The sequence below is a fragment of the Neocloeon triangulifer genome, unplaced genomic scaffold, assembly GCF_031216515.1.
Source record: "Neocloeon triangulifer isolate White Clay Creek 2 clone unplaced genomic scaffold, ASM3121651v1 ptg000004l, whole genome shotgun sequence".
Taxonomy (NCBI): Eukaryota; Metazoa; Arthropoda; class Insecta; order Ephemeroptera; family Baetidae; genus Neocloeon; species Neocloeon triangulifer.
Genome location: NW_026775547.1, coordinates 4316939 through 4344389, shown reverse-complemented (window position 1 = coordinate 4344389; position 27451 = coordinate 4316939). Strand labels below are relative to the sequence as shown.

The following is a 27451-nucleotide window of genomic DNA, read 5'->3' as shown; positions in this document are numbered from 1 at the left end:
TTGAAAAACTCCGACAACCCCCCAGCACACGCAATTTACACAAATTCAAACCGGCTGCGCTCGGAAATGTCAGTATTTAACGAACGGAAAAGGTCTCTCGATGATGATTAGGATAAAAATTGAATGATTTTGATCGGCTTTATAAAAATTTTAACAGTTGTCGCCTGGGAAATTTGGCGTCACAGATTGTAATTTTAATCCATTTTTATTACTTTCAGATTTATTTTTATTAGGCGAGACGCATTAGAGATGTTGCTTGTTATTTTTCTATCGTGTTCCGAACGCGGCGACGGACAAATTTCTCTGTCGCCCTCTCTCTCTCTCTCTCTCTTCTATCTCTCTGTGATGACGCCGCTTAAAAAAATTGTTGATCATAACTTCTTAGCAGTTGGTCAAAGCTGACCGACGACTTTGTTAAATTATGCGAGGAAAAGTGCGGAGTTATATGAAAAATATTAAAATACTTTCGTGTTGTTCCAATGCGAGATTATTAAAATCTTTATATAGAACGTTGGACACGCTCTGAATTGAGATTAAGTGTCTTTGCAACCCGCATCAAAAAATGACAATTATTTCGAAAAATTTCCCACCTATGATGTATCAACAACACATTGTCCTCAAAATCCATTTATCTACCTGCAAGTTAATCAGGAAATATTTAATTAGCTAGTTGTAGTGATAAGATCAAAAAGAAATACCGCAAATTGTTATTTAATAAAAAAAAATCCTCTCCATTAAATAAAGAAAACTACGAATGCTTACAATTATCTAGGATTTTCAACGCACATAATCAGCACGAGAAAAAACAAAACTTGATTGCGAGTTTTCAACGGTGATTTACAGAACTGTAATTGATACAAATGTTAACTTATTACACTGATATTGGATGCTTTTGTTGAGAGTGGCGTGAAGGCCACGTGACGTCAAGGAATTATCTATCATTAAGTGAGGAAGTCACAAATTGAGAAAACAACTCTGTAATTGCAGGTGGTCCTCTGAAAGCGATTTTATTATGTGAATAATTGACGCAAACGAACGCCTCTGTATTTTTGTGCAAGGTCGAAAGCATTATTTTCCATCTGACTTTGAAAAATTGTTTTGATTTTTATTACTGAATGACAATATTTGTGTTAGCTACAAAGAAGCTATGTTTAAAAAAATGTTGGGACAAACTTCTTTTTTAATCCTCATGTACACACACAACACTTTTATTGCCGACTCTGGGAATTTCCGTGACAAAAATTTAGCCTCAAAATTTATGTTAATTAAGCATAGGGACGAGGCACTCTTTTTATTTTCAAGTGCCAAAATGCAACAATTCTCAATAAAATTCAAATGTATTTTCCTTTATTATAAAAATAAATTTAAAGTTACAAACAAAATTAAAAAACAGAAATCGTTTTATTTTGTTATAAATATAAATGTCATTTGTCATTTCTAATTGTAAGATTTGAGAAACAACTACAGGATTTTAAAAATTAGTTTTTTTTTTTTTTACTTTCCTCCACTGAAATTATATAAAATATTGAAAATTAAAAAAAAAACTTTAAAATTATTTCTCAATAGCGTTTCTTCATTGTCATGAAATATTATAAAAAAAAAAACTTCATAATAATTTATTATCTTATATTAATTCAATATTAATTTAAATATTGAAGAATTGTACTCTGATGAGGTATTTTCAATAAACTATATAATAATTTATTATCTTTGTGTGAATAAAGTATGAGAAGAAAAGCTCTGAAAAATGTAAATCGCGTTAGTTCTAGACTGAATGCTTTCGGACCAAGCGTTTTTGTACCGAATGCATTCAGACCAAAAAGTGCGCTTTGACTAATTGTAAATTCATTTGGTCAACAACATAAATATAAAAGAAAATTTAAATCTTAGAGTACATTTCACATTTCTCTCGGAAATCGATTCAGAAAATCTATTGAATAAAACTCAATTATTTCATTTTCACATTATGCGCCTTTTATTTTCATTTTTTGTGTGTGAAGCAATTAAAAGTCTGAAGCACTATACAAAAGCAATTGAAGACTACGCACATTGTATCATTATTCTTAGTCAAGTAGGACAATGTAACGTCAAATATAACAAAGGAAGCGAACGATATACAGGCATCTCTTCTTCATTACATTTATAATGTGTCGCAATTAAATGATTATAATATTTATGTATATATAATATACCAATATCAATATTGTTGCTGCAAAAGGCTCGTTATTTTTCTAATCAGCTTTTATGTAACCATGTTGAAAATTTAAACAGTGTTATCAAGGCCAATCGGGTGGTGGAGGAAAAAAATCAACGATTTTCATTTAATCTGGGCGAAAACAAAACCAGACGCTCATCACTCGTTCTTCACATTATTATATTAGGGAATATCATGTATATAACTCTTGTAATTTTTACATTACATTTTGATTGAAATTGTGCCACACCTTGCACTCGGTGGTCACTCTCGTTCTCATCTCTTGTCTCAAATTGGAAAAATCAGAAACGATTTTATTTTTTTAATTTTAAATTAAGAGAGCAGTAATACAATAATTTTCAATTTTCGACGATGCTCCTTGCATGCGAGAGGCCACTTAACCCGTTCAGTCTTGAATTAATGAGGCGCACATGCCACCACGCGTGCCTCATTAATTGTACATTCACAAATTTGCTTAGATCACCGCGCCTGCTTGCTTAATTATTTTAAATTTACAAAATAAAAAAGCCGAATTTCTATTTTTATTTTACATAATAGTTGCGATTCTGCGAAACCATAACATATACATTTGCAGTTTTTTTTTTGCAGAGCTGCAAACAAAATCCTGAACAAATTTGTTTCCATTCCATATAAATGCTGAACCGCATTATATTTCAATTTTATTAACAACAGTGGAAGGTGAAGGAAGATTCTTACTTTTTTAGCGTGATTACTTTGTAATATTCGTAAAACTCCTTAATTTTTTAATATTTCATAACTGAGATCAAAGCTCCATAAGTAATGATCGTACTCAATTTTTTCCTAAAAATTCCAATATTTTTTTCACCCTCTCTCAGTTTATGCGAATTTTCCAGTCAGTTCTTTGAAGAAACGTTACCTTTCTTCTACTTTATCTCTCCTTGGGCAAAATCTGGTGCTTACTGAAAGTTTTTACCGAAACATGGAATGTGCCCTTTCTTCCGCGAAGGTTTTGAATTTCTTTCTACATTGCTCGAGCCAATGGAAAATTGACACTTGACGGTCCAATAAACCGATTCAAGTTCACAGAAAAAGACTTTTTGACGCTTCATTATTTCGTGGAAAGTTTTTTCCCCTATAGCAAATTAAACATTATCAATTAAAAAGTAATTTTCATTAATTTAATATAGCACTTTCGATAGTCCAAAAAATACAATAAGTAGAAAGACTAGCTAAAAAGTGATCCTTTTCTGGCAATGATTCTCTTCTTTTTTTGTTACTCCCCCATTCTATTGTAAAAAAGGCATATATGATAGAAAGATCTGAGAGCTGCGGTTTCAAATAGGCGTGAATTGTCATACAACAGCGAACAGCGTAATAATAACCGGGTTGCAGAACATCGTGTTACATTATAATATTTTTGAGGCGAGGATAATGAAATGTAATTAATATTGATTATGATTTACATTAAACATAAAACTTAACCTGCTAATTAACTATTTCCATTGTGTATGCGTGTATTTTATTTAATGCAATTAATAATAATATTTTACCATTATTATCCGCTTGTGTTTCTGCTTTTTAACAGCACTCTAAGCAGTAGGTTGTGTATGTTTGTGTTGGGATTTAGAAGAATAACTACTATTTTACAAAGAGATTAACTCAACCACACTGGAAGGCGGTGGAAAATATAGAATAGTGTGGGAACTGTGTGAGATTATTGATAGATTAGGGTTTTCAATTTTTTTTTTGCTATCTTTCCAGTGAAGCGGTTCAAGTATCAGGGTGTGTGTCTGTGATGCGCTGCTATTTCTTAATATTTATGTCATAGATTTGAATGTCAAACTAAGCTTGCCGTGATTTTAAGTCTACAGTAGAATGAGTTGAACCTTCATGATTGCATTTCTAGTTTATAAACAGCTGGTTTGTGAATGATGTTGCGCCAGCCGTCATTAATTTTTTTGTCGTTTCGAGTTGGATTTTTTTTAAATTAACAATCTATGTATGTTTGCGTGTGTGGATGCTATGTGTAACCAGTTTTACATGTTTCAGCATGGCAGGAACTTAAAATTTGTTAGCGTATTTAATACACTTCCACTCTCTCTCTCTCTCTTTCTCTCCCCCTCTCTTGCATCTATGTGTGTCTGATGAAATTAGATGAAATAAAAATTTCAGGAATCACCGTCGAATTACTGTTCTGTTTGTTGATTGCAAAAATATATACTGTTCCAAGCGTTTGCAAAGGATCGCAATTCATTAAATGGCTCTTAGCAATCAAGTGGAGGACACGGCCTAATTTTTACAAACACTTTCTTTCTTTCTTTACAATAATTTTTAACTACAAAATCATAAGTGTAGAAATTTCAAAAAGAAAGAAAAACCATATTCAAGGTAGTTTATGTATAATCATAATACCCTCTATCACAGTCAGCCATTGTTCTTTTGTGTACTTTCCCTAAAGCAGAATCTCTCAAATTGAAAGCAACAGAGTATCATGTCACCTGGGATAGTCTCGGATTCCATTATTGCTAGCTGCTTATTGACTTTACATCACAATAAATCAAATATTTTATCAAATTTCATTTCTTAAAATAACAAATTTTTAAGTTAAAAAATAATAAAAATTTTAAATAAAATTTCACTGATAATTTAAATAATCTCAAAAATAGAGGCAAAATGCGTGAGCAGCAGAATTGAACCAACATGATCAAAAATTTCCTTATTCTAGAATCCCAGATAACTTGGCCGCTTTGTTGCTGAGTGAGCACAGAACAGCACTTGTGTATGTTTGCAATCGAAATGCAATCTGAAAGTTTGGTGAAATAATGAAAGGGCTCTTGCCTACTTTTTCTCATCACATGAGATTACGCTCTCCTATCACCAAAAGTCTCAGCAGTTAAGATCTGGCACTGAGGTGGCTCTGTTCTCTGGCCCGCTTGCCGCACTCAAATTGTTCTCGTATAGCGAAAAGCGGCCAGAGTTGTCCGTCCCGGACCTCGGGGTTTTGATGTACGCACTTGGAGGAACTAGCCAGTTGGACGCAGAGCCAAGATTGAGGGACGACGGCCTTGGCGGTGATGGACTGCCGTCCTTGCGGCACACTGGGGTGCCCTGCTGCAGACTTACTCTAGTGGCCACCTTGGACAGATTGGACGTTTTCTCTTCCACAGCGTTCGAGCCTGATGGCACGTCTTTCAGCAGAAGGGAGTTGCCTCTCTCGCTGTTCTGCTGCTTCCGATTAGTGTCCGACGAAAACAGCTTCACACGCAACCCCCCGCCAAAGAGCCTGCTCCAGCGGGAAGATGAATGAGATGCTAAACCTCGTCCTAAAATAATAAGCAAAAAAGAGTAATCCAAGAAAAAAGGACATATTTATAAAAAATTATATACTACAATTAACTTCAAAGGATTAATAATTCTGTAATATTAAAATTGTCTTTATAATAAAAATTAGTACCTGATATAGGCACATTTGACTGTTTTGGGCAGCCTCTCTCGCCTCCACTGTCCGAAACGGCATTCTGAAGATATGGAATAGGGGTGGCAGGGCGAATTGCAGTGTTGGGGGTGTGCTGAAGAGAGTCGTGTGACAAGAGAGCGTGGGACTCATTGGCTGAGTCATCTGTGGTGGCCGAGTCTAAATCCATGACCTTGATGCCGTTCTGCAGGAGCTGTGGCGCCGGCTCCATCACCATAAGATTCCGTTCCAGGCATGGATTTCTACCTTGGTATGGCTGAAGGGCTGATGGGAGAACAGGTTGGGTGCTTGCCATTAAAGCGTTTTTACCTGCGTAGGAAAATTAGCCTCTTTTGCATTAAGTTATTTTAAAACTTACAAGTTGGATCGGAAATCACTGGTGGGGGATCTGACGGTGAAAGAGTAACAATTGTCTCGACCGTGCCTTCCGAAACAGTCGACCCAGGCAAATCCTTATCCAAAGTGTTTCTTCTAACGGTGCGTAAATCTACAAATCACAATAATTGTAATCGTCAAAGGAAAAGCAATAAAATGTTTACCGTCTAAATCTGGGAATGTGAGATTCAATCTATTATCAAGCAGCACATTATTACTATTGTTGTTTTCCACAGTGGAGACGTTGTTGTTGTTATTATTGTTGATTGTAGCTGTGGTTTGCGTTGGTAGATTAACTGTGGGACTGATCCCAGATTGGAACAGATTGCCACCTGCAATAAAGTGGGTTTAGCTTTTTGTTGCATGAGGCAAGAAAATAAATTACCTTTAAGCCTCTCCCAGATGATTGGCAATTCTTTAAGTCTTTCCTCGACACAAAGGGCTGTTAGTCGCGCCTCTGCATCCTGGTCCCAACAATCCTCTATGGTCTCACGCAGCAGACGTACACACTGGCTGTCACGCCACTTGTCGGGTAAAAGTGGTCTAGATTTTCTCCTGGACACCAAAACTTGCATGTCCTCAAAAGATGGCCTCAAACCTAATAAAAAAGTATTTATGATTTAAATTTTCAATAAAACTAAATTTTCTTCAAAATAAGCAAAACTTTTTAAATTTGGAAAAGAATAAAAATATAAACCTATTTCCAGTTCAAATGGTAATTTGTATGGTGGCGTTTCAAGCCCGGGTGCGTAGAGATCTGCGCATCTGGTTGACAGTTCCCACAGAACAAGTCCCAGCGCATAAACATCGATTTGCTTCAGGGAGCTCTCACAGTCGCGCAAGTTAACAGCCCCTTCAAGGACTTCTGGGGCCATGTACCTCAAAGTGCCCACCTGAGGAAAGAATTCAAAAGTGGCTGCCAGGGAATAGAAAGTTGAAACTCACGTCATTGAGGGACTTTGTTTCTGCTCGCTGCTCTCCTTCATTTGAGTAATACTTTGAGCCACAAATCTTCATTGCCAGACCCAGGTCGCAAATACAGCAGCTCAGGTCCGGCTTGACAAGAATGTTCCTCGTGTTGAGATCTCTGTGACTCACGCAGGGCTTGCTACTTCCGTCCTCTGCTTGATTAAAAAAATTAATTATAATTCTAATAAAAAAATAATATAGGTACCGAGTTTGTAGAATTCAGTGTGCAAATGGGCCAAACCACCTGCGATTGCAGAGCTCATTCGGCAGAAAGTTGTCCAATCAATAGAAGATTTGCGCAAATAGTCTTGCAGGCATCCAAGGGGGGCGTATGATAACACAAGCATCAGTTCAGTGCCTCCTTCAGGACCTGGTCTCTCATCACAGCCTGCAAAAACGAGCCAATGAAATTGCAAGCTTTAAAAAGTCAAATCTACTTACCAAAATATGTGAGAAGTGCAGGGTGCTCCATGAAAGATAAAGAATAAATGTCTCTTTCGTTGATGAAAAAGTTGCGATAATGGCCGGGGAAAATCTTCACAGCAACTTCTTTATCTCGTAGAGTGGCTCGCCAGACGCATCCGTACCGTCCTTGACCTGCACACAAACAAAGTCCATTAGTATTTTGAAGAGTTAATTTCGCATTGGCATACCAATCACTTCAATGAGTTTCAGATGTTCGGCGCTGTAACCTATAAACGACGAGGTCTCACTGCCGTTTTCCATGGCGTTTGGGTCAGCGGTCGAGCCGGACATCGGGTCCTTCTTTCGGATCAGACTGGCGAGGATGGCCACGACCAATATCACAATTAAAATCGCTCCGGTGGCTATGGCAACATCCAAAATCATCTTCACGTGCCCTTTGAGCTGCTCGGGCGTGCTCGGAGCTGCGATTGAAATTATTTATTTAAAAATACAGGAACAACACAAAAATTGGCATTGGCGCTTACCTAAGCCGAGAGGAGGATCGTCCGCGATGATAGTGGGAGGCGGCACGTAACCGTTGGTCAAGTTCACGTTGCAAAGGTTCCCGTAGCAGCAGCAAAATAAAGTTGAAGCCTTTTTTTGGTGGGCAGTGCAGTTGGAAGTCTCGCACTCGCGCTGCCCTGACATTTCCCAACAACCTGCAACATAAACATACACTTGATTAGCTTTTTATTTTTAAAGACGCAGGCGTGACTGAGATTGAAATTATATTTATTTTTCACCGATACGATCAAAACGTCGAGCCATAAAATTGCATAAAATTGAACATTTAATTCCGTCAAATTTATCTCCGACTCTGCGAAAAAAGTGCAGAAGTCAACGGCCGAGGAGCGAAAAAGTTTGGGCTCGGTGCAAAAATGGCCGACGATGGGAGGCAACGGCAACTTTTTGCAAATCGCGGCGGAGTTTCGTGTCGTGCGAGTGATTTTGGTGCATGCTCGGCTCACGGGTTTTTTCCCTCTACCTTGGCGAGCGAGCAAGCGAGAGAGCGGCCGCCGTCGCTTCAATTTCGCAATACATGCACGCAAAGCATCAAGGCGGCAATAAAAGGAAGAACCCCCTTATTAGGCCCTCCTGTCAAACGCAGTGGGCTATGTAATTGCGACAATTACTGTATGTACCGCTGCAAAGGAGGTCAAATATAGGGCAAACTACTACTGTAGGGAGAGCGAATGGGAGCGATTCACTCGTCAGCCAATATGAATTTATAGTTAAAAAAAATTGATGTAAAAAAGTTAATAGCTTTAAATAAATGGTACATTAGTTTATTAAAACTTGACCAAACCAGAAAAAGGAATTATTGCTACATATTAATTTACATTTGGTCAAACTAGTTAAACAACTTATAATGATAATTTTATATGAGAGCAACAGATTCGAACGTTATAATTAATATGTATATCATGCATGGACATTACCTTTGATTAGGAATTAACACCTAATTTTCTTGCGACACACAAGCTACAACGTTTAACCTTTCATGCCAGTTTGAATTGGATCAGAGTAACCAGCGTCGGAATAATTTATAAGCAAGACGACAAATAAACTAGATTTATTTAGTTATATTTCTAAATATTTTTAATTGTTTGCGTCCAAATTCCAAATACAATTATCCTCTGGCAGAGCACGAGAAAATATATTTATTTGAACTTGTTACTTCATTCTTGTTTTCTTTTAGTTACACAATTAATACAGACCCTACCCTAAGTTGAAGATATTAATATAAATCATAGATTTGTCCCCTCTTAATTCTTCTTGGGTTTTGGGTTTGATTCCCTATATTTATTTTCTTACATCGTCGGATATTCGGTAGAAATCCTTGAAATAATTAAAAAAAGCAGGATTTTAATTAATTTCTTTAATTAACTTCAATCAACTGATCTTTCCAACTCAACCGAAAAACGACTCACTCAATTCGAAAGCCACTGATCGTTTTCCGGTAACAATCAAGCTTTTTAGAGCGCCGAAGGGAATATACATTACATGCTGCAGGGAGCCAGCCAAGTCTCTCTTTTCTGTCATGACTGCTTTTTGCTCCGTACACACACTCTGTACTTTCACGGCAGTAAAACAGCAGCCTCAATTTCGAGACCAACCTGATGCCTCCCCGGCTGATCGTCATTATTTCCGACTGTACTAAAAAAAAAAAAAACAAGAGAAACACGCGAAACATAATTCCTTTGATCAATCAGCAGCAGACGAAAAGAGAAATAAAAAAAATGACGTCTACTCCGGCCGTCCACTTTAATTGTCTATAGACCGATGTGCCGACAAATCGATTATCTGCTCGCTTGATAGTCTATAATGCACCTGTGGGGAGGTCAGCCGGCGGCGGCGGCGGCACCACACTAGACGCTGCGCAGACACCGAATAAATTTCCTCTCTCACTCCCGCCGCTCTTTCTCTCTCTCTCTACATTGTATGCAGCGAGTGTATGTATGTATGTGTGCTTGCATGTGTGCGATAGGGACAAGCCTTTGTCGTCAAATGGTTTTAAAAAAGGGAGCATTGTGCGAAAATAACCGAGTAAGAGCACGTCTGTCTGTCTCCCCTGCCGCCGACCCGCCGCTTCGCGTCCGGCCTGGCGTGCAACAAATTCGCGCGGCTACACGTGGAATTCTCTGACAATTAAACTTGTATATTATTTGAAACGCGCCGCTAACAAGCGACGTTGTTAGTTGTTAGCGGTCGCCGCTCATGCCAGGGGAAAAAATCAATCGCGCGGATTTTCGTGGAAGAGACGTAAGCTCCTTCCAAAGATGCTTTTCCTCACCCGCGACGCAAAAATAAGAGAGCTTTGATGGATTTTTTTTCTGCTTTGCGCGGCGGCACGTGTGTGAGTGTGCAAAGCCGCCTCGTCAAATCCGCTTAGGGAAATTTCTGTGTGTTAGCAAAATATGCGTTGATGTGTGTGTTCCCTCCAGACCCTGCGTTACTCGGAAGCCCTCGGCGCTGCACCCGGGATTTCTACAAATGTGCTGATGGACGCCTGATAAATGGAATGATATATGCAAGCCCGTAAAACTCCCCCCCCCTATTGGTTGTGGAAATTGAAAAAAGGAAATTTACGTCTCGGAAAAAAAATGCAGTTGAACCCAAAACTAAACAAAAGAGGATCACATATTTAAAAACGAAAATCTTTCAAACTCGTGCATTAGCTAGAAATAAATAATATTAAAATTGGAATTTAAAATTTCGTCTAAGAAAAGTTAATCTTTTAATATTTATTTATAGTATTTATAAATAATTCTTTTTTTCCTTGCTGTTTTTAGGATGAAATTAAAATTAAAATTTAATTGCAATCTCATTTTTTTACACCAGATAATATGCAGAAAATTATTTAACAAGCGCTTCGAATTGGAAGTTTCTTTAGTTTCCCTAAAACTTTCAGCACAGATGAGAAGCTGACTGAGCCGTTTCTTGTGTTTTGATAGATTCAAATCTGCGATACAGCGATTAACGAGCGAATTATTCAAATTTGCACGGTGCGCCGTCCGCTTTTTTGAGGCGGCCAACGCGTCCTTCCCCGCGATATTATACCTGGAACTCATTACCAATGCAATACATTTGCAACTTTCGGACGAGCAAAAAAGGGACCAGAGGCGACCTGCACGCCGCGCACCAGCAAACCGACGGGGAGACACACACAGCGAGCGTGTGTGTAAAATCAATAGCAGCAAGTCTGGTGGGCAACTTGTGGAACAGGTTAAGTGCAAATTTAAGTGACTGACTCACATTTCCAGCTCGCACGCTTATTATGTTGCCCTGCACACAAAAGCGGGCGACCAAGTCACGGAAAATCCCTCCCTCGGAGACAAGAGAAGCCCGAAATAGTTCAATCCCGGCAGCACTTTGCATTAATTGCGGCCGTGTGTGGCGAAATTAATTCAGAATGCGAGGAGATGAGCGACACGAGAGGAAATAATCTGGGGATGTAATTTGAATTGCATCGAGAGAAGGATATAAACGTAAAAAATAGGACTTACGATGAGGCATTCTCAAAATAGAACAGTAATGAATATTATATCTCATCAGAATCATATGAAAAGTTGCAATTGCATTATAAATTTAATAAAACACGTCTTATCTTATGACACGTGTTGACGTTGCTGCTTTATCAAGACTAGACAAATGCAAATGCAACCTGCATGACAGGTCTGTAGAGAAATTGCATATATCGTCTAAGGTGTAATATTCGTAATATTTAATTTATATGCAGAGAAAACGCATTTAGTAATTTATAACAGCAAAATCTATAATTAAATTAAAAAAAAATTTTATTCTGGGGATGAAATTTTGTTCAAATTTAATAATCTTCAATTTCAAATCAATTTGTGAGCGGGGAAGAGATTCTTTCCCTCATTGAGATTTAATAGTCGAGGATTTTGAAATGGATTAAAAAAGGGCAAGTGTGCTCCATTATTTTCTTTGTCTCTTTGGTGTGAAAAACTTATTTAGGCGCTTTTTCAGAAGAGAAACCTCCACATTTTTTAGATTATATGATTTAAAAGAGATTGAATAGGATAAGAAGGTTTTTCATCCATGCATTTTGGCAGAAACAAAAACTCATCATGCACGATTTCATTTTGCAATTTAAATTCTAAAAGCAGCTCTCAGAAGTCACCGAATCAACCCCCTGCGACGATCGTACCGAAATACACGTGCCGCGTATTTCACTTTTCCCTTCATTTCTGCGGTCGGGCGGGCGACACAAGAAGAGTGGTTGAACCGTGCAAAGTGGTCGTCTGTCTATTGCTATGAAACGGAGGCACGCGGGGCATAATCGTTTCCACGTATAAGTGCTCAATTAGCCGAGTGGCTGACAGAACAAAACGCTCCCGCGCACTAATTGCTTCGCAGAAGCGGCGAACAATTTTGCGAATTCAAATGAAAATATATATATTATTGCAGTCGCGCGCTGCCGGCGAGACGGCTGCGAAAAAAAAGTATCGAGGCGCGAGCGAGTGAGCGAACGCACTTGCAACAAGGACGGAAATAATACAGACACCGGATGGGAGTAAATAAAACAATTCCAATATGACGCTATGCAGGTGAGCTGCACCGAGAGAGTTTTAATCTGACGGCGGCGATCTCTCGCGAATATTCGCGCTTCCTCTTTGCATAAACTGCGATTGCGTGATGCCCGAAAACGATTAGGCAACGAAAATTGCCGGCGAGAGATAACGTCGGCGGATTTCGTGCATGCGTCTGTTTTTTTTTACGCCCAGCCGACTGCGATTGCACAATCGCTTAAATAAAGAACTTTGCCGTGATTTCAAAAGAAACCGACGAAAAATTTTGAGGCTAAATTAATTGCACGTCGATCGATCCGGAGCATAGATATTTTTGATTCGCGAGAAGACAGTAAAAATAATGTTTTGGAAGAGTGGCGGTTTAAGCTGCATTAATTTATAAATTGCATGAAGGAGTAAAAATCAGACAACGATATTTGAGTATTTTGTTAATTTTTGTTTAAACTATCGAAAAATATTAAAATTAATCTTCAGGATTTGAAAAAAATTTGCTGATTAAAAATTGAATTAAGTTTTTTCAAATAATTATCTATGGTTTTATTTCAACCAGACTTTTCCATTTTTATATTCAAATTTGAATGTTTTGAAACTGCAATTTTAATCTTCAAATAAATTCAAAATGAATTTGACTAAAGAAGATGCATTTTAATACATCAAAATTTAATAAATTTTAAAGCTTTTTTTTATAATGGACTTTCACCATTGATTTCTTAATAATTTTAAATCAGATAATGCAGTTTTTTTCTTTTTGGACCAATTTTGTCAAACACTAAAACGCAAAAAAGAGCAAAAAGCGCTTTCTGATTGCTTTACATTTAACAAACTGAATCTAATGAAGTAGAGTTTGCGATTCCATATTTTAAACAAATTTCGAGCTGTTTTCTTTGGCATCAGTCATACCTTATAATGAAACTACATTTCAAAAGCGTTAAATTAAGATTTAAGATTTCTTTGCCGATTTGGTTTGATTTGTAATTTTGAAAACTCTTAAGTTTAACTTCCTGGAGTTCAAAAGCCATTTCAAAATGTTCATAAAGTTGAATCAAGATTATTTTATACATTTGATTCATGTCAGTTCCTGCTGCATTTATCAAGGATTATATAAAAAATTTCCAAAATGAAAAGCTTTTGATAAAACTTGAGCTGCGTGAAAAGGAATTTGCTCTCAAGTTGACAAAAAGAGTGACCACGACCACAGCATCGCCTTTTGACGCTTTGTTGATACTGCGGCAGCTCGGGTGAAATTCACACCTGAGAGCGCTCTTGTAACTCAAGCGACTAAATGGGCGCGGGTGCGAGCGGAAAATTATAATGTTTCATCGCAGCTCCGGCTGGCTCGGCTGGGTGAAGCCTCTGATTCTGCTGGCTCGGCGACAGCGAGTTCGCTTGTGGGTCTCGTTGGCAGTGCAATTGGAAACAATGGCCAATTAATTATTCCCGGCTTGAAGTGCGAGTACAAGAGAGCATAATGATGACAATAATCACCAGTGACATCATGCAATAAATACAAAGTTGGGTCGCTAACCTTGTCGCCGAAACGCCCGCTTTCTCGCTGCGTTATTTCGGCGAGGAAAAAGAACGAGGGGCAGCAGTCGTGCCTCAAAGTTTGCGTCACCGCCAAAGTTTGCTCAGTTTTCAGTCGGCGATGACCGTTGAAGGAAAAGAAATTTGCAATTTATATTTATGAGTAATTCGACATGTTTAAAATTTTTTCCTTATTTGAAACGGTAATAAAAAATCTGAAAGTTTCAGTTATTTTTATGACATTTTTAGATAGGATGTCTAGATTTTATGTATTTAAGGATATCATATCACAAAAATGCTTAAATTCCTAGAAAAATGATAAAAATCAGGGGCGGATTCGGTCTGTTTTGATTTTAAAGTTTAACAAGCAAAATTCGTGCCGTTATTTTCAACAATTCTTTTTTCCAATATTTGAAGAAAGAAATAAAGTGATTTGAAAAATATGAATAAACATAAAAAAAATTTCAGCAATTCAGAATTAAAATTGCTTTCTTTCTAATTTGTGAAAATCTCACCAAAAATAATTGATTTTTCGCAGTATTATGAATTTTAAATTATCCAAAAAATAAAAATTTAATATAAAAAACTACCAACCCTTCAGCTATATTTTATATCACATTTCAAAATGTTCGTCGTGTCTGGTGCATCCGCGGAGCGATGGTAATCGAGCCAAGTGCGACCGAGATAAAAAAAAAATACATAAAAGCAGCAGAACGGCAGCTATACTCGAGCAACTAACTGGACCATTAATCCCGAATAAAGAGCCCGAGTGTTAAAACGCAATTATTTTCATGTGTGCCTTGGCTGCGGCTGTAAAAATTAATCAGGCGGCTGCAATGCAAACCGGGAGGAGCGCAGCTCGCTCGGTCTCTCGACGGACTCGACTTTGCACCTATCGCTTGCCGATGCAAAATCCGCTGACGCCCTTTTCATAATGCTTGTACGTGTATGAAATGTACATACTGTAAGTACACACACAGTCATACAGACAGACGTTGGCCTTCTATTTTCGAGCCGCGCGCGCGTTTCACAACCACTTGCACAATTTTCTTTCTTTTTTTCTCTGCCGCTGCTAATTTTATCTCTTTCATTGTGGTCGGCAAATTTTCGGGCGACGCCGCCGCGCTCAACTCTTCACTGAAAAGGTGACTGATCTTATCGGCATCAAATCGAACCTGGTCATTAGCGGTATTGCTTGTACATATGTATAAGTACTCGAGATTTTTGTCTTACTACTCCACGGCGAGGAGGGGGAAAGGGTAAATTCTTCAAAATAATGTTTAACTGCGAAACCAAGAGCGAGAGACTTATGATTCGCTTGATAATTAATAATGAATTATTTTAAACCGCAATCCCATGCGAAAAAAATTATTTAAATTGAAGGTAAAAATATTTAAAAAATTTCTTGGGGTCATCAAATTTAAACTTGATGAAAAAAAAACTTCAAAAAATGGTGTCAAAAATTATGCAGTATTTTTAGTCCTACATTATCATAATATCTCTTCCATCAATTTTCGTCTCGATTTCAAATATTAATGAGAGAATTGACGTAAATAAAATGAAGGATAATAAGAGAGAATTATTTTTAAGCAGAAGTTATTTTAAACTTTAATATTACTTGGAATATTTTAAATTGAATAATTTGCAAGTCAATGAGCACCCAATATGGCCAGTATTGATTAAAGATTATTGAATAAATGCCCTACCAAAAAAAGGTTGTCAAAAGTTTAGATTATTACATAAAAACAACGCAACCTGCTTGACACTGTTGTGGGTAGGGTTGCATAAAATCTAAATATTTGTTGGTGCATTCATCGCATTTTGTTTTGCTAAACAAGTTTTTTTTTGTTATTTGGTCTCTTTAGAAGACTAAACAAAATTTTCTTATTTCCTTATAAAGATTTTATAAAAAGAAAGTTAAATAATCAAAAGATTAACAAAAATTCAAAATTATATTTTTTAGCATTGCGAATTTTTCTTGTACTCCAGCATTTCAGTCTGGCCGTCTACTGTGCTGCAGACGCGCGCCGGCAAAAAACCGATGCACTTGTCGGACGGCGTCAGGATTTCTCGCTCTAAAGATAGCTTTAATTAATCCGAGGGAGTGCAGACGTCAGCCAGCGGCTCTCGCGCACTCTCGTGTACGTACGCATCAAAATTTTGAAATTTTCTCTCTAGCGTGTTGGCGCCGAGTGGACGCGGGCGCGTTTTTAATGCAATCAACATTCACGACTGTCATCACATGCACACGCTGCGAGAATTTTATTTTTAAGAGCCGCCGCTTTTATCGCTCTCCATATTAAGCGCGCAGCTTAAGAGCCGACCGAGACTTGCATTCTTATCACAGACGAGAGGGAGGAGGAGGAGGAGGAGGCTGCTGCTGAATTTATGGGTCGCATATCAAACGTGCGGCGTCAAAACTTTTCACGACAAGTGTTGGCTGCACTTTCTGTCTCGGCCCTTCCTTTTAAGTGATTCCAGTTTACGACGACGCTCGGTCGCTGCTCTACTCACCCTGACTAATGATGATTTGATTTCCGTCTTCGTTTTCAGTCCAAAGTGTGAAACAAAATTGGCTTTCTTTTTCATTCGGACATGTGATGGTGCCGCTTTCTGGTACCTAAAACACAATTCATTTTGTTTTTAATTCAGAAAACAAATTATTGTCAGATTATTTCCAAAATTGGATGGGCCTTAATTTTAATTCTCGAGGACCGACTAACAATTAAGCATTCAATATTGATTATAAATAAATACATGTCTGCGTTTGTGCACAAAAAATTTGTGAAAAAATTGCAAGATTCTTATTAAAAATGGTAAGCAAAGGATTACAGAAGCATTGATAGAATTCAGTAGCTTAGATATTAAAGTTATATTTTGCAAAAAAAAGTTTATTTAGTTTTTCTAGAGATTGTAAATAAACAAAATATTTCAGATTTAATTCTAGATTATTAAAATTACTTCATAAACATTAATAAATTTTTTTAAATAATTATTAAGTTTTTTTTGTCACACAAATAAATTGTCACTCTGTTTTCCTTCAGAAAAGAGAGCAAGAAAAAAATGTAGTCACCTCAAGTGAAGAAGAGTTTGTAAACTGGCTGGTTGTATTCCTAAAAGCACACTGCAGCGGCTCATCATGACCAAGAGCAGCTGAAAACAAAAACAATGCATATTATAATATCCGCACGTATTTTTCTGTCTCGGCTGGTGCAAAAGCAAAACAGCCTTGGAGTGGAACACCGTCTGGTGTCAAATTTTGCTGCTGGGTAATCCGGCACCACCTCGTTAAACCAGAAATGCATTTTGTCGGCGGGGCGGAATCGGCCCGCGGTCATCGAAGAAGTCAACTCACCCTTGCAGACGAACAGGGCCAGCAAGAACACGGTGGTGATCGTCGTTGCCATGACTGGGATTTTCAGAGAAAAATGGCCATTGTCAGCACCTCGCTGATCCGATGTAATTCCAGACACTGCGAATCATAATTTGCGGAGGCGACCGTGAGAGATTAGGCTGAAATCGGGGCTAATTAGCGGGTGTCTTACATGACCATCCGAACGGGCGGCAACATTACACAGCAGACGGAGCAGCAAGGCCGTCCACTGTCTGGGCCTCGGCCCCGCGATCACGACGAATGCGGCAATTAAAATTGGGACGTGCCTCGGCAAGCATTGATGAGCGGTCGGCGCAACATTCGGGCCTAACGTTCACGTCAAATCGAAGGCACGCCAGGGAGACGACGACGCAGAGAGCTGAGTGCGGCGGCCTAGACAGCTTAACTGGATCTAAAAAACTAACGAGATCCATAAAAAGTTGACAATTCTCCCCCTTCTGTCTGGAAAGTGAAAATGAACTCGTCCACCGTCTGCCCATTCAAGGTCACCCGAGCTCGCGCGCACCACGATGCGCGATTGTTTCTGCGAGGCGCCATTCGTCTGGGTCACAGACCCCGCGGTTCCTGCCCCAACTTTTGGAATCGCAGTTCATTTCAGGCTACCGCACCTTTTATATCCATTCCACCTATGCTTGCATGCAGAGATGAGAGTTTACATCAAATTTTTTTCAAAAACAACCCGGCCTGTGATCACACCAGAGGGCCGGATGCATTGCAATTATTGCATTTTGTATTATTATCATGATAAAAAATCGCGACATAACATTTTTGTTTTTCCTGTAGCCCTTCAGTGTTTGCTTTTCACACGTACAGTGTACTTCATAATATTACTCATTCACAAAGATAAAATTACTCCAAGCAAGGCAATAGTAGATATGAATGAGAAAAACAATTTACAAGGTGTATCTATCGAGATGACACACACCCCGATTTCAATGAAAATTGGTGTACAACTTCTAATACCCATAGGTACCCCAGACCCAGAACGGCTATTGATTTTTGCCCAATTTTCCTCGTTTAATTTTTGTCATTTAAACTACATGTAATTTGAATTACATTGTAGAAATCGGATGTAGGCAAATTTTATACACAGAGGACGCTTTTGTTGCCTACATTTGATAGTTTTTAACATGCTTTTTAATGTAAACTATCCTCCCTTGTGAAATTGGGCAACTTTTTGATAGCCATTCCAGAACACCCAAGGGTAGTGCAAGTTGCATACCAACTTTCATCAAAATCGGCGTGTGTCATCTCAATAGCTTACCTTATTGTTAGTGTCATGTTTGCTTTTACTAAAAAATCTATACCATATTTGGTTTTTCATTGATGGTTTTGTCGACACAATGTTTATAGAAAATAAAAAGAGTATTATTATTAAATTTTATATCATTTTATAGCCTTTCTAATTATCAATTTAACAACTATTCTGATTTTGTTCCTACACAATTAAGTTTAATAAATTATAAATTTAATTTCAGGATTGTAAGTCGATCTCAATATTTCCACTAGGATTTGCATCAACTAATTTAAGTTCAATAAATTTCCAAGATTAAACTTAATCAGAGTTATTTTATTCAAAGGAAACAATCAACCTGGTGTGTGATTCCTAGCCTACATGCATCCAAAAAGAAACGATGACAATTCCGTTTTTGCAACAGCAAAGGTGGAATAAGTGACAGTAAAATAAAATTATTTTGAAAGAGGATTGATGATGATGACCTATATGAAGAAATCTTTGCAGGTTTCCTGAAGTCCATTTTTTCCGGTATTCGCATTACTTTTGCAAAGCCAACAAAACATTCTCTAACGTACAATCACAGGCACTAAATTCTCATTAAACTTTTTATAACTCCTCCAAAATTTTGTCACCGAGTCTTATATAAATTTCATAGCCCCCGCACTGGCCTTTTGCTTAGTTAGTCTCGTACTGCTTTGCTGATGTCACTACTTTTCCTTTTCCTTGCCCGACATTATAGCCTTGACGTCTTCAGCGTCCAAAGTCTCATACCTCATCAGCGCTTCTGCCAGCAGATGATGCTCCTTCTGGTGGCTCTTGAGGATTGCTTTGGCTCTTTCATAAGAATCCTGTAAAAAGCACAAATATTTTAATATATAAATTCATTTCCGCAAATGCTGCAATACCTGAAGAATTTTCTTGATCTCGGAATCAATCATTTCAACGGTTGTTGAGCTGAGGTCGTTGACAGAAACCAAAGAACTTGCATTTTCTTCAATTGTACGAAGACCGGCTTTTTCAGACATGCCCCACTGTTTGACCATGTGAGTGGCTAGTGATGTGGCTTGCTATTATTAAAGAGTAAGAAACGGAATAAAATTTAAGTACTAAATGCAAACCTTCAGATCGTTGGATGCTCCAGAGGTAATTTTGTCAGGGCCGAATACGAGTTCTTCGGCTGCTCGTCCACCCATCATCGTGTCCATCATTGCAAGCAGCTGCGACTTGGTAACATGGTATCTTTCCTTTTCAGGGATGTAAGCAGTCTAAAAAATTAATTAATATAATTTAAAATTTGCCATCAAAAAATTTTTCAATGTTGTTAATATTTTTTCCTTAAATTAAGATAAATTTTATAAACCTTACATGGCCAAGAGAGGGTCCACGAGGGATTATCGTGACTTTGTGCAAGGGATGCGATTCTTTTGTGTAATAAGCGACGATGGCGTGACCACCCTCGTGGTAAGCTGTGATCAAGTTGGCTTCTTCGTCAGGAATGCGCGATTTTCTCTCAGGACCTAAATTGCACCATTTTAGTTTTTACTTATATTACAAGGAGACTCGAACCTTACCCATCAAAACTTTATCCCTGGCAATTTCCAAAAACTTCATCATGACTGAATCGGCACCGTCCATTGCAGCTCGTAACGCTGCCTGGTTCACCATGTTCTCCAAATCAGCGCCAGTAAAGCCTGTCGTACCTCGGGCAAGCAGCTCTACGTCAACTTCTTTTGAAACTTTGACCTTGCTGAGGTAGTGGTCCAGGATTTCCTTGCGTCCTGTGTAGTCTGGTGTTGGCACCTGCACTTCAACGTCAAACCTGCCAGGCCGTAGCAGAGCTTTGTCCAAGTCATCTCGTCTGTTAGTAGCTCCAAGTACGATGACTCCTTCATTCTGATGAAAACTGTTAAAAAAATTAAAAATAATTTAATAATAAGTAGGTCAAATTTGATAGGTTCAACATACCCATCCATCTCTGACAAGAGTTGATTTATGGTCTGATTTGCATAAGGATGAAGGACGGAAGTTGTCCTCTTGGCTCCCACCGAGTCGATTTCGTCGATGAAAATCACACAAGGAGCTCTATCCTTTGCAGCTTCTGTAATCCATAATTTAAAAACTACTTCTGTGTTTTATCATTTTGTTTGCTCACTGAAGAGATCTCGGACTCTTCTTGCACCTTGGCCCACAAGAATCTCATCAAATTCGGGTCCTGCTGCATGGAAAAATGGCACTCCGGCCTCTCCAGCAACCGCACGAGCCAACAAAGTCTTGCCAGTGCCTGGAGGACCGACCAGCAAAACACCTTTTGGCAGTTTTCCTCCCAGGGTCTGGAACCGTTCAGGATTCTTCAGAAATTCAACCACGTCTTTCAACTCCTGCTTTGCTTCGTCTGCCTAATTTCATAATTATTTTGTAAATTGCACGCTTTTACAATAAAAGCAAATATTTACTCCTTTGACATCATCAAAAGTCACATGAATATCCTCGGGGTCAACTTCTGATTGATTGCCAAGCTGAATTCTGAACATGGATCCACTCAAGCTAGCTGCATTTTTATATAATAAAAATTTATTACACATTTCATTGATAAAGCATACCCATCAGTGAGATGATGACTCCCAGGAAAAGGAAGATCGTCAATAGCTGCTGTGTAACTTTCAGCCATTTCATAGTACGGCCTGGTGTTTTTTTGTTGTCCGCTGCAAGGTAACCTTCGGCAAAAGCAATTTTGATGCTCTGCTGCTGCTCCGGTGTCAATGATTCAAGTGTAGCTACTCAAATACACAATAAGAAAGTTGAATTATTGATTATTTTTTCTCACAAGCACCTTTTGTAATTCCTATAGTGCCCAGCTCTCTGCTCTCTGGCTTCACTTTTTCCGTCTGCATTGGTGCAAGGGCAATGCTGTCTTTGATACGAGAGACGAGGCTTGGGTTTCGAAGGCTCTCCGACTTGATGCTACGTTCTGTTCTAAAATTCCGCACATGGACATCTAAATTTTTGAAAGGTTAATTAGCATCGTTATAATAAAATTAAACTTTAAATTTACCATAAATAAATGGCTTAAATTTAAACGCAAGGAGGTGCTGCTTCTGAGGGTATGCATTTGCTTTATCTGTGTTAAATGAGCCAGAAGACACGTAAGACAAATTCCATTGAGTCGGCTTCAATGTTCTTTTTGGGCTCAAAGTGATGATGTTGGACTTCAACAGGGATGAGCATAGATTTGCGTCCAACGTCAAAACCTTCGACTGAGACTCTGAGAAGTTCTTCACAGCCTGGAAAAATAATTGATCAGTTTTTTCAATTCCTTCTTTTTGTTCTAGAAAAAACAAACCTCCAGAAAACTATCTGGACAAATAACCCCCTTTAAGGCGCTACTTTCCGCACGATTGGCTGCTTTCTTCTGACTGCTTTTCTTGGACTCGAAACAAATCGTGGGCAAGCCTGGTCTGCGAGGTGTGATGGCGCTCACCACCTGGCTCAGGTGAAAGACAGCCTAGAACAAAAAGATCTTTAAATTTTTGTCCCGACGATGATGTAACAGATAGGCAGAAAATAAAGCACTTTGGCAACTTGCGATGACGAACCTTTGTGTGCCGATTACGACAGCGAAACTCACCTGATTTTGATACATTCCGCCAAGTTCGTAAGAAAATTTATTCGGAAAGCGTTTAGGCCCTGAGGCCTGGACAGAAAGTGCGAAGAAACCTGCTGGACGAGTTGTCAATTCTTTCACCCAAATTTCGGCTACCTCCTGACCGTGGCCATATTTCTCGATCAACAAAAAAGTGAGCATCGCGACCCTTCTAGCACATGTTGACGGACACGCCCACTTTTGCGGTTCGAATTTAATCATAATTCTCTCTGAAAAACTTTCGGATTTTGCCAAATTTGAAGCGAATTCGGACTAAAATGGACGCATCGGGTAACAAACAACTTTCCTCGGCGCAGAAGGAAGAACTTATGGACCAGGTGAAACAGCAAATGGCCATAATGACTGCTCAAGAACTCCTCTCCGTAAGTTGCTGATGAAATAACAAAGCTCGCTGTAAATTCATAAATGGATTTTATTCCTGCAGAAAATGACTGAGAAGTGCTTCAAAAAATGTGTCACGAAACCTGGCACTTCATTAGACAGCTCTGAACAGGTAATTTATTCCTAATCTAAAATAAAAATCTTATAACCATAAATTATTTCAGAAATGTGTTGCCATGTGTATGGATCGGTTTATGGACAGCTTCAATTTGGTGTCAAGATCGTACAGCAACAGATTACTTCAAGAGCGAAATAATATGTAAAGGATGAGATAGACTCTGTGAAAAATCTAGTTATTTTTCAAGTGCGTTGAATGATGCATTCATTGTTAAATTACATAATATATTAGGGAATCTATCAAAAAAGTTTTACTCCAGCATTGTAGAATATTGGCGTCACCTGGCACAGACCTTGAAACTTGTTTTTGGGATGCCTGTATTTTACTTCCAAACAGGATACATCCTAAATATCCTCACTTAGTGGGTTGTGTGTTGTAGTGCCCTTATTCACAGTCAAGGAAGGAAAGAAAGAAGTGCAAAGTCTGAAGATGAATGTGCACAACCATGTCCGTTTTATCGGCAGCAAAAATAAAAGAATATAATAAATAATATAAAAACTCATTTGATATTTTATTATTTAGGAAGACAAATTTTTTTATTGAACTTGTAATAAAATTATAATATTTTGTAATTTTGATACCATATATGATTCAATTTTCCTTTTTATTTAAAACTTTTTAATGCAGCTTTGAATCACATTAACTTATATTCTTTTAAGATTTTCGGTCCTCTTTTTTTACACCTGAGCATGCAATGTTTGTTTTTTCTTATGTTTTTATGGCAACAAGATTCCTAAAAATATGTGCTATTCGGAATATTAAACATATTTTTTTAATTTACTAACTTAGATCATGTTTCAATTGCTATAAAATTGAAATTTTTATAATGAGTATTTTATATTCTAAGCATTGGCCAATTCAATTTGTAATACAAAAATTTTATTAATAATCTTGCTGTCACAGAAATAATTACGTTAAGGTCAAAGACGCAAGCAGAATGCCCTAAACGTGAATTTCGGGACTGCTCAAAATTTTAGATTTTGGATAAAGTCAAATAAATCTTATTAATTAATGACTAGGAAATCTTTTTGAATGCATGCAATTATTTATTTAATAAATATTTGAAAAGACATCACCTGAATCACCTGAATTAAATCGCTACTTGATTTTTTTTATGCATAATACATCCAAGTACTGAAGATTTATCTTTAGAAATTTGTTAACCGGAATACAATATTATATATTATTTAAATTTTTTTTTTTTATAAAATAGTAACAAACGTTTGAAATTTTTCTCATAAATGATCAATATTTTAAATCGTGTTTTATGTTACAAAAATCAATTGTACAATCAGATTCCATTATTTAAACTTTAAATTGCTGCAGCAAAAAGCTCTCTTTCATATTAAATCCATCCGTCAATGTGGTTCTTGCATCGCTGATTCCGAGACGATTAACTCTTATTTAACTCGCGCAGGAGCATTTTCCGACAAAAGTCTTTTTTTTATCGTGCACGTAACGCCTGAGAAAATCTTTCTAGCGTGCACGGCGTATACAAAAGCAAAAGCCGCGTAGGAGAGCGCATTTTTGTTTGGCCTCGGAAAAAAAACGGATAAAAAGGCATTGAAATGATTGTTGAAAATCACAGCATCCAGTAGCCCCCTATTATTATACACATTCGGAGGCAGAGGCGCAGCATTGGCTTATTATTTATTGTGATGCAGCAGTGAAATATATTTCCTAGCGTGCCCAAGTGTGGAAAGATGGAAGCCTATATGCGCGCGGCGATAATAATATAATGAAACTCTCGCACAATGAAAAAGTGAAACAGGTTTTTCTTTGGCCCGGCATCGGCAGGAGGGCCGAAAGAGCACAAAAAAAATAAGAGGAACAAGAATGAGAGAGAGATGCACAGGTAGAGGGGGAGGGAGGGGGCCGCGGACACAGATTATACCTGGCCGCAAGGTGAAGGAGAGGTGCCTCGGCTGGAGCGCATACCTGAGTCGTTGCCGCTTTAGTTGTTAGTCGAGAAAATTGAGCGGTACGTGTGTTCGTGAATGTGAGTCCGTCGAGGCCAAGATGGAGGAGTTAATTTCGGACAGCTAGCGCGCGTGTGTCCGTAATTAAAGGAAGTATGCACCAGGTGGTGAGTGTTGTGAGGGAGGGTGTCCGCGACCCCTCGCTGCCCCCGGCGCTGCCCCCGCGACCGCCGCCGCGGCCGGTGGGCGCCGTGGCTGTTCTGCATATCGAGCCTGCCGTTACTGTTGTGACCACCTCGCCACCCACTCCGGGACATTACGAGCCGCCCCCGGACCATGTTCACCACAACCCTTCAGGTGAGCCACATGCAATCTGATAAATTTCCATTGCTAATTTATTCGCGCGGTTTTATTGGCGTAAAATAATGCGGTTTGTGGGCTGGAAATTTGTAAAATTTAACTTCATCGTGCTTTGAGGTACATTAAGTTGTTAATTTATTTATGGAGACCCTTTAAATATTTTACTTTTTTGCAGATTTTTTATTATTCCGTTGCCCTGATTTATTTTATGATTATTTTATTGCTTTTTGTTTTGAATAAACAATAATCGCAGCGGGAGACGCTAGCTATAAAATTTAATAATTATCATAAACTTAGATAAACTGTATCATAAAAATTTTTTGCTGAGAGTTCATTTTTTCTTCTAATGTATTGTAAAATTAAAATAGAAAAAAAATCAATTTTAGTTTTACGAATAAGATAGATATAAATTTAAATTGCCACAATTTTGATTACAAAAATTGATTATTTTTAGTCCCTAATCTTCTGACCTTTTTAAAATTAACTCTCATGCTCATTAAACATTAATTTTATTCATTTCAATTATGATTTATATTTTTGCATTTATCATTTTATTAATTTGGACGTCCTCATTATTTCAATTATCAATAGTCCTCATTAGTTCTCATGTCCTCAAAAGCGCCTTCCTCAATTTACTCCATTTGAAATTGGACTCGAATAGATGGTTTATTTTTTCCCTCTGCGCTGCACCGCTCGTTATCTCCTCAATTGTCGGAGTCTACATAGCAAAAGCTGATCTCCACCTATCGAGTTCAGATTTTCATATGTGGGCTTGATAGCATCTTGTTTGTGCCATTAATCTGAAAAAAGAGAACGTTTACGGCTTATTATGTTATAGATCTTTATAGACAAGGCAGAGAGCGCGCGAGCTCTATGACTTTGTGTGTGACCTACATGCACATACCAGCGTTCAGCAAAAGGAATTCTTTTTGAAAGTTATTTTTGTTGAAATATTTTGTGCATAGTTTTGAGCGAGGGCGTTTGAAAAGCAACAAACGTGAATGGGATTTCCTTCATTACCAAGTGAGAGTACAAAGACTACAAAGCTTTGTAATTTTATGAATTATAGCACACGCCGTCTGACTCATAGAAGCGCGACGCATTCGTGACAAAGTATGTATAATTGTCAAGCAAGATATCTACTTAATAAACTAGGGCCAAATTACATTATAATTTAGAACTTTCCCATTATAATACAATTCAAAAATATATTCAAAAATATTATTACCATTTTTTTTTAATAAAATATATATAAAATTATTGAACATGCATAAAAATATTAAAAGTGAAATTGAAGTTACATTACTTAATTTTAATTTGTAATGAAACTCATCAAATTATACTCTTTGACCTTTTGATATTTTTGCAACCATTCGTTTCTAAAAGAAAAAAAAAATAATTGAAGACACAATAGGATGTAAATGTAAAAGGGATAAACAACAATAATAATTATTAAAAATTATTTGATCATGACACAACAACATAAAGGAAAAGATTTAAAATTAAACTGCTCAATGAACATGAAAATTGTAAAATTTTAATTTTAAACTCTGTTTGCTAATTAATTTGGTAAAATTTTCACCTCCTCCTATCTATTTATTGATAAAGTGAAAAATGCAAGTTTAAAAAAAATGAAGGCTTAAAATTATTATTTAAACTTGAAATTCAAATTACCTGTTATACAAGAGTCTGTTAAAAAATAAACCTGCATAAATTCACATCCTCTGGACCTGCTCTGGACCTTCCAAGTTAAAAGAACCTCAGAAACCACCGCCTCTGCCTTTGGTGTCGAATGATCAAAGCAGGCCGATTTCCCGGCAGCATTTTCCGCAACCAGACCTCTGTCGGCCGAGTGCCAAACAAAAAGGGTGCGGGTTGGGCTGGAGGGTGAGCGAGGGAGAGTGCGCAGCTCTGCTGGTTGCATAATAACAAAAAGAGAGAGGGGTTGGTATCTGGAACGCGCGGCGTTCTCCAGTCCAAGTGTGGGTTTCGCTTCGACAGCAGCAGCAGCAGCCGTCGAGCTTTTTGCCAGCAGGCGTTGCTTGCACGCCGCGATGATGATGCAGGGCATACCCTTCATGCAGGTGCTCGAGTACAGGTTGCCCGCCGGCATGCACCCTTTGGTCGAGGACCCCTCTCTGCAGCACCTCCACCAACTGGCAGCCGCAGGTATATTTCCGACTTGATTTGCTCTCCGAAAAACAAACCCCTCGCATCAGATGATCGATATTTTTATTGTTTGTGACACGCAACGGTAATCGCTCTTGATGGGATTGGGTCGAGGCCGAAAAATAATTCATGGGGCGAGCGTGCGAATTTTTGCGATCGACGCGCACACACCGT

The 27451-nt window shown here is 38.1% G+C and overlaps 4 protein-coding genes across 6 annotated transcripts in view; 2 read left to right on the top strand and 2 right to left on the bottom strand.

Annotated features, from left to right (window-relative positions):
* Positions 1-1948: 1948 nt before the first annotated feature.
* LOC132193702 (bone morphogenetic protein receptor type-2) lies at positions 1949-17897 on the bottom strand. Of its 2 annotated transcripts, none has more exons than XM_059614532.1 (15): positions 17584-17897; positions 17394-17510; positions 17112-17191; positions 16553-16658; positions 7946-8119; positions 7649-7882; positions 7437-7592; positions 7201-7383; positions 6972-7150; positions 6724-6919; positions 6412-6624; positions 6191-6358; positions 6010-6138; positions 5631-5960; positions 1949-5499 (listed from the first exon to the last, which is right to left on the bottom strand). In XM_059614532.1, exons 2-15 carry the CDS (start codon positions 17443-17445, stop codon positions 5063-5065), a joined length of 2637 nt encoding a protein of 878 aa, XP_059470515.1. In that variant the 5' UTR covers positions 17446-17510; positions 17584-17897; the 3' UTR covers positions 1949-5062. The 2 variants fall into 2 exon arrangements, with proteins under 2 accessions (XP_059470515.1, XP_059470516.1); XM_059614533.1 differs by having other exon boundaries at positions 6972-7147.
* A 1084-nt stretch (positions 17898-18981) lies between these two features.
* LOC132193703 (ATP-dependent zinc metalloprotease YME1L) lies at positions 18982-22652 on the bottom strand. The gene is made up of 13 exons (XM_059614535.1): positions 22295-22652; positions 22010-22171; positions 21722-21950; positions 21500-21664; positions 21270-21443; positions 21123-21217; positions 20822-21065; positions 20635-20767; positions 20241-20572; positions 20035-20186; positions 19788-19934; positions 19575-19736; positions 18982-19517 (listed from the first exon to the last, which is right to left on the bottom strand). The coding sequence occupies exons 1-13, from the start codon at positions 22529-22531 to the stop codon at positions 19377-19379; spliced, it is 2373 nt and encodes a 790-aa protein (XP_059470518.1). The 5' UTR covers positions 22532-22652; the 3' UTR covers positions 18982-19376.
* Positions 22477-23331, top strand: LOC132193704 (mitochondrial import inner membrane translocase subunit Tim13-like). Its single transcript, XM_059614536.1, has 3 exons — positions 22477-22692; positions 22755-22823; positions 22876-23331. Exons 1-3 carry the CDS (start codon positions 22588-22590, stop codon positions 22972-22974), a joined length of 273 nt encoding a protein of 90 aa, XP_059470519.1. The 5' UTR covers positions 22477-22587; the 3' UTR covers positions 22975-23331.
* Positions 23332-24772: 1441 nt separating this feature from the next.
* The window catches only part of LOC132193380 (uncharacterized), a 41458-nt gene continuing 38779 nt past the window's right edge, over positions 24773-27451 (top strand). The window contains exon 1 of one of the 2 annotated variants that reach the window (XM_059614015.1): positions 24773-25105. In XM_059614015.1, the coding sequence (XP_059469998.1) occupies positions 24904-25105 (202 nt within the window). In that variant the 5' untranslated portion in view covers positions 24773-24903. Of the gene's footprint in view, positions 25106-27113; positions 27278-27451 lie in introns of those variants that run through there. The other variant, XM_059614016.1, reaches the window with a different exon arrangement.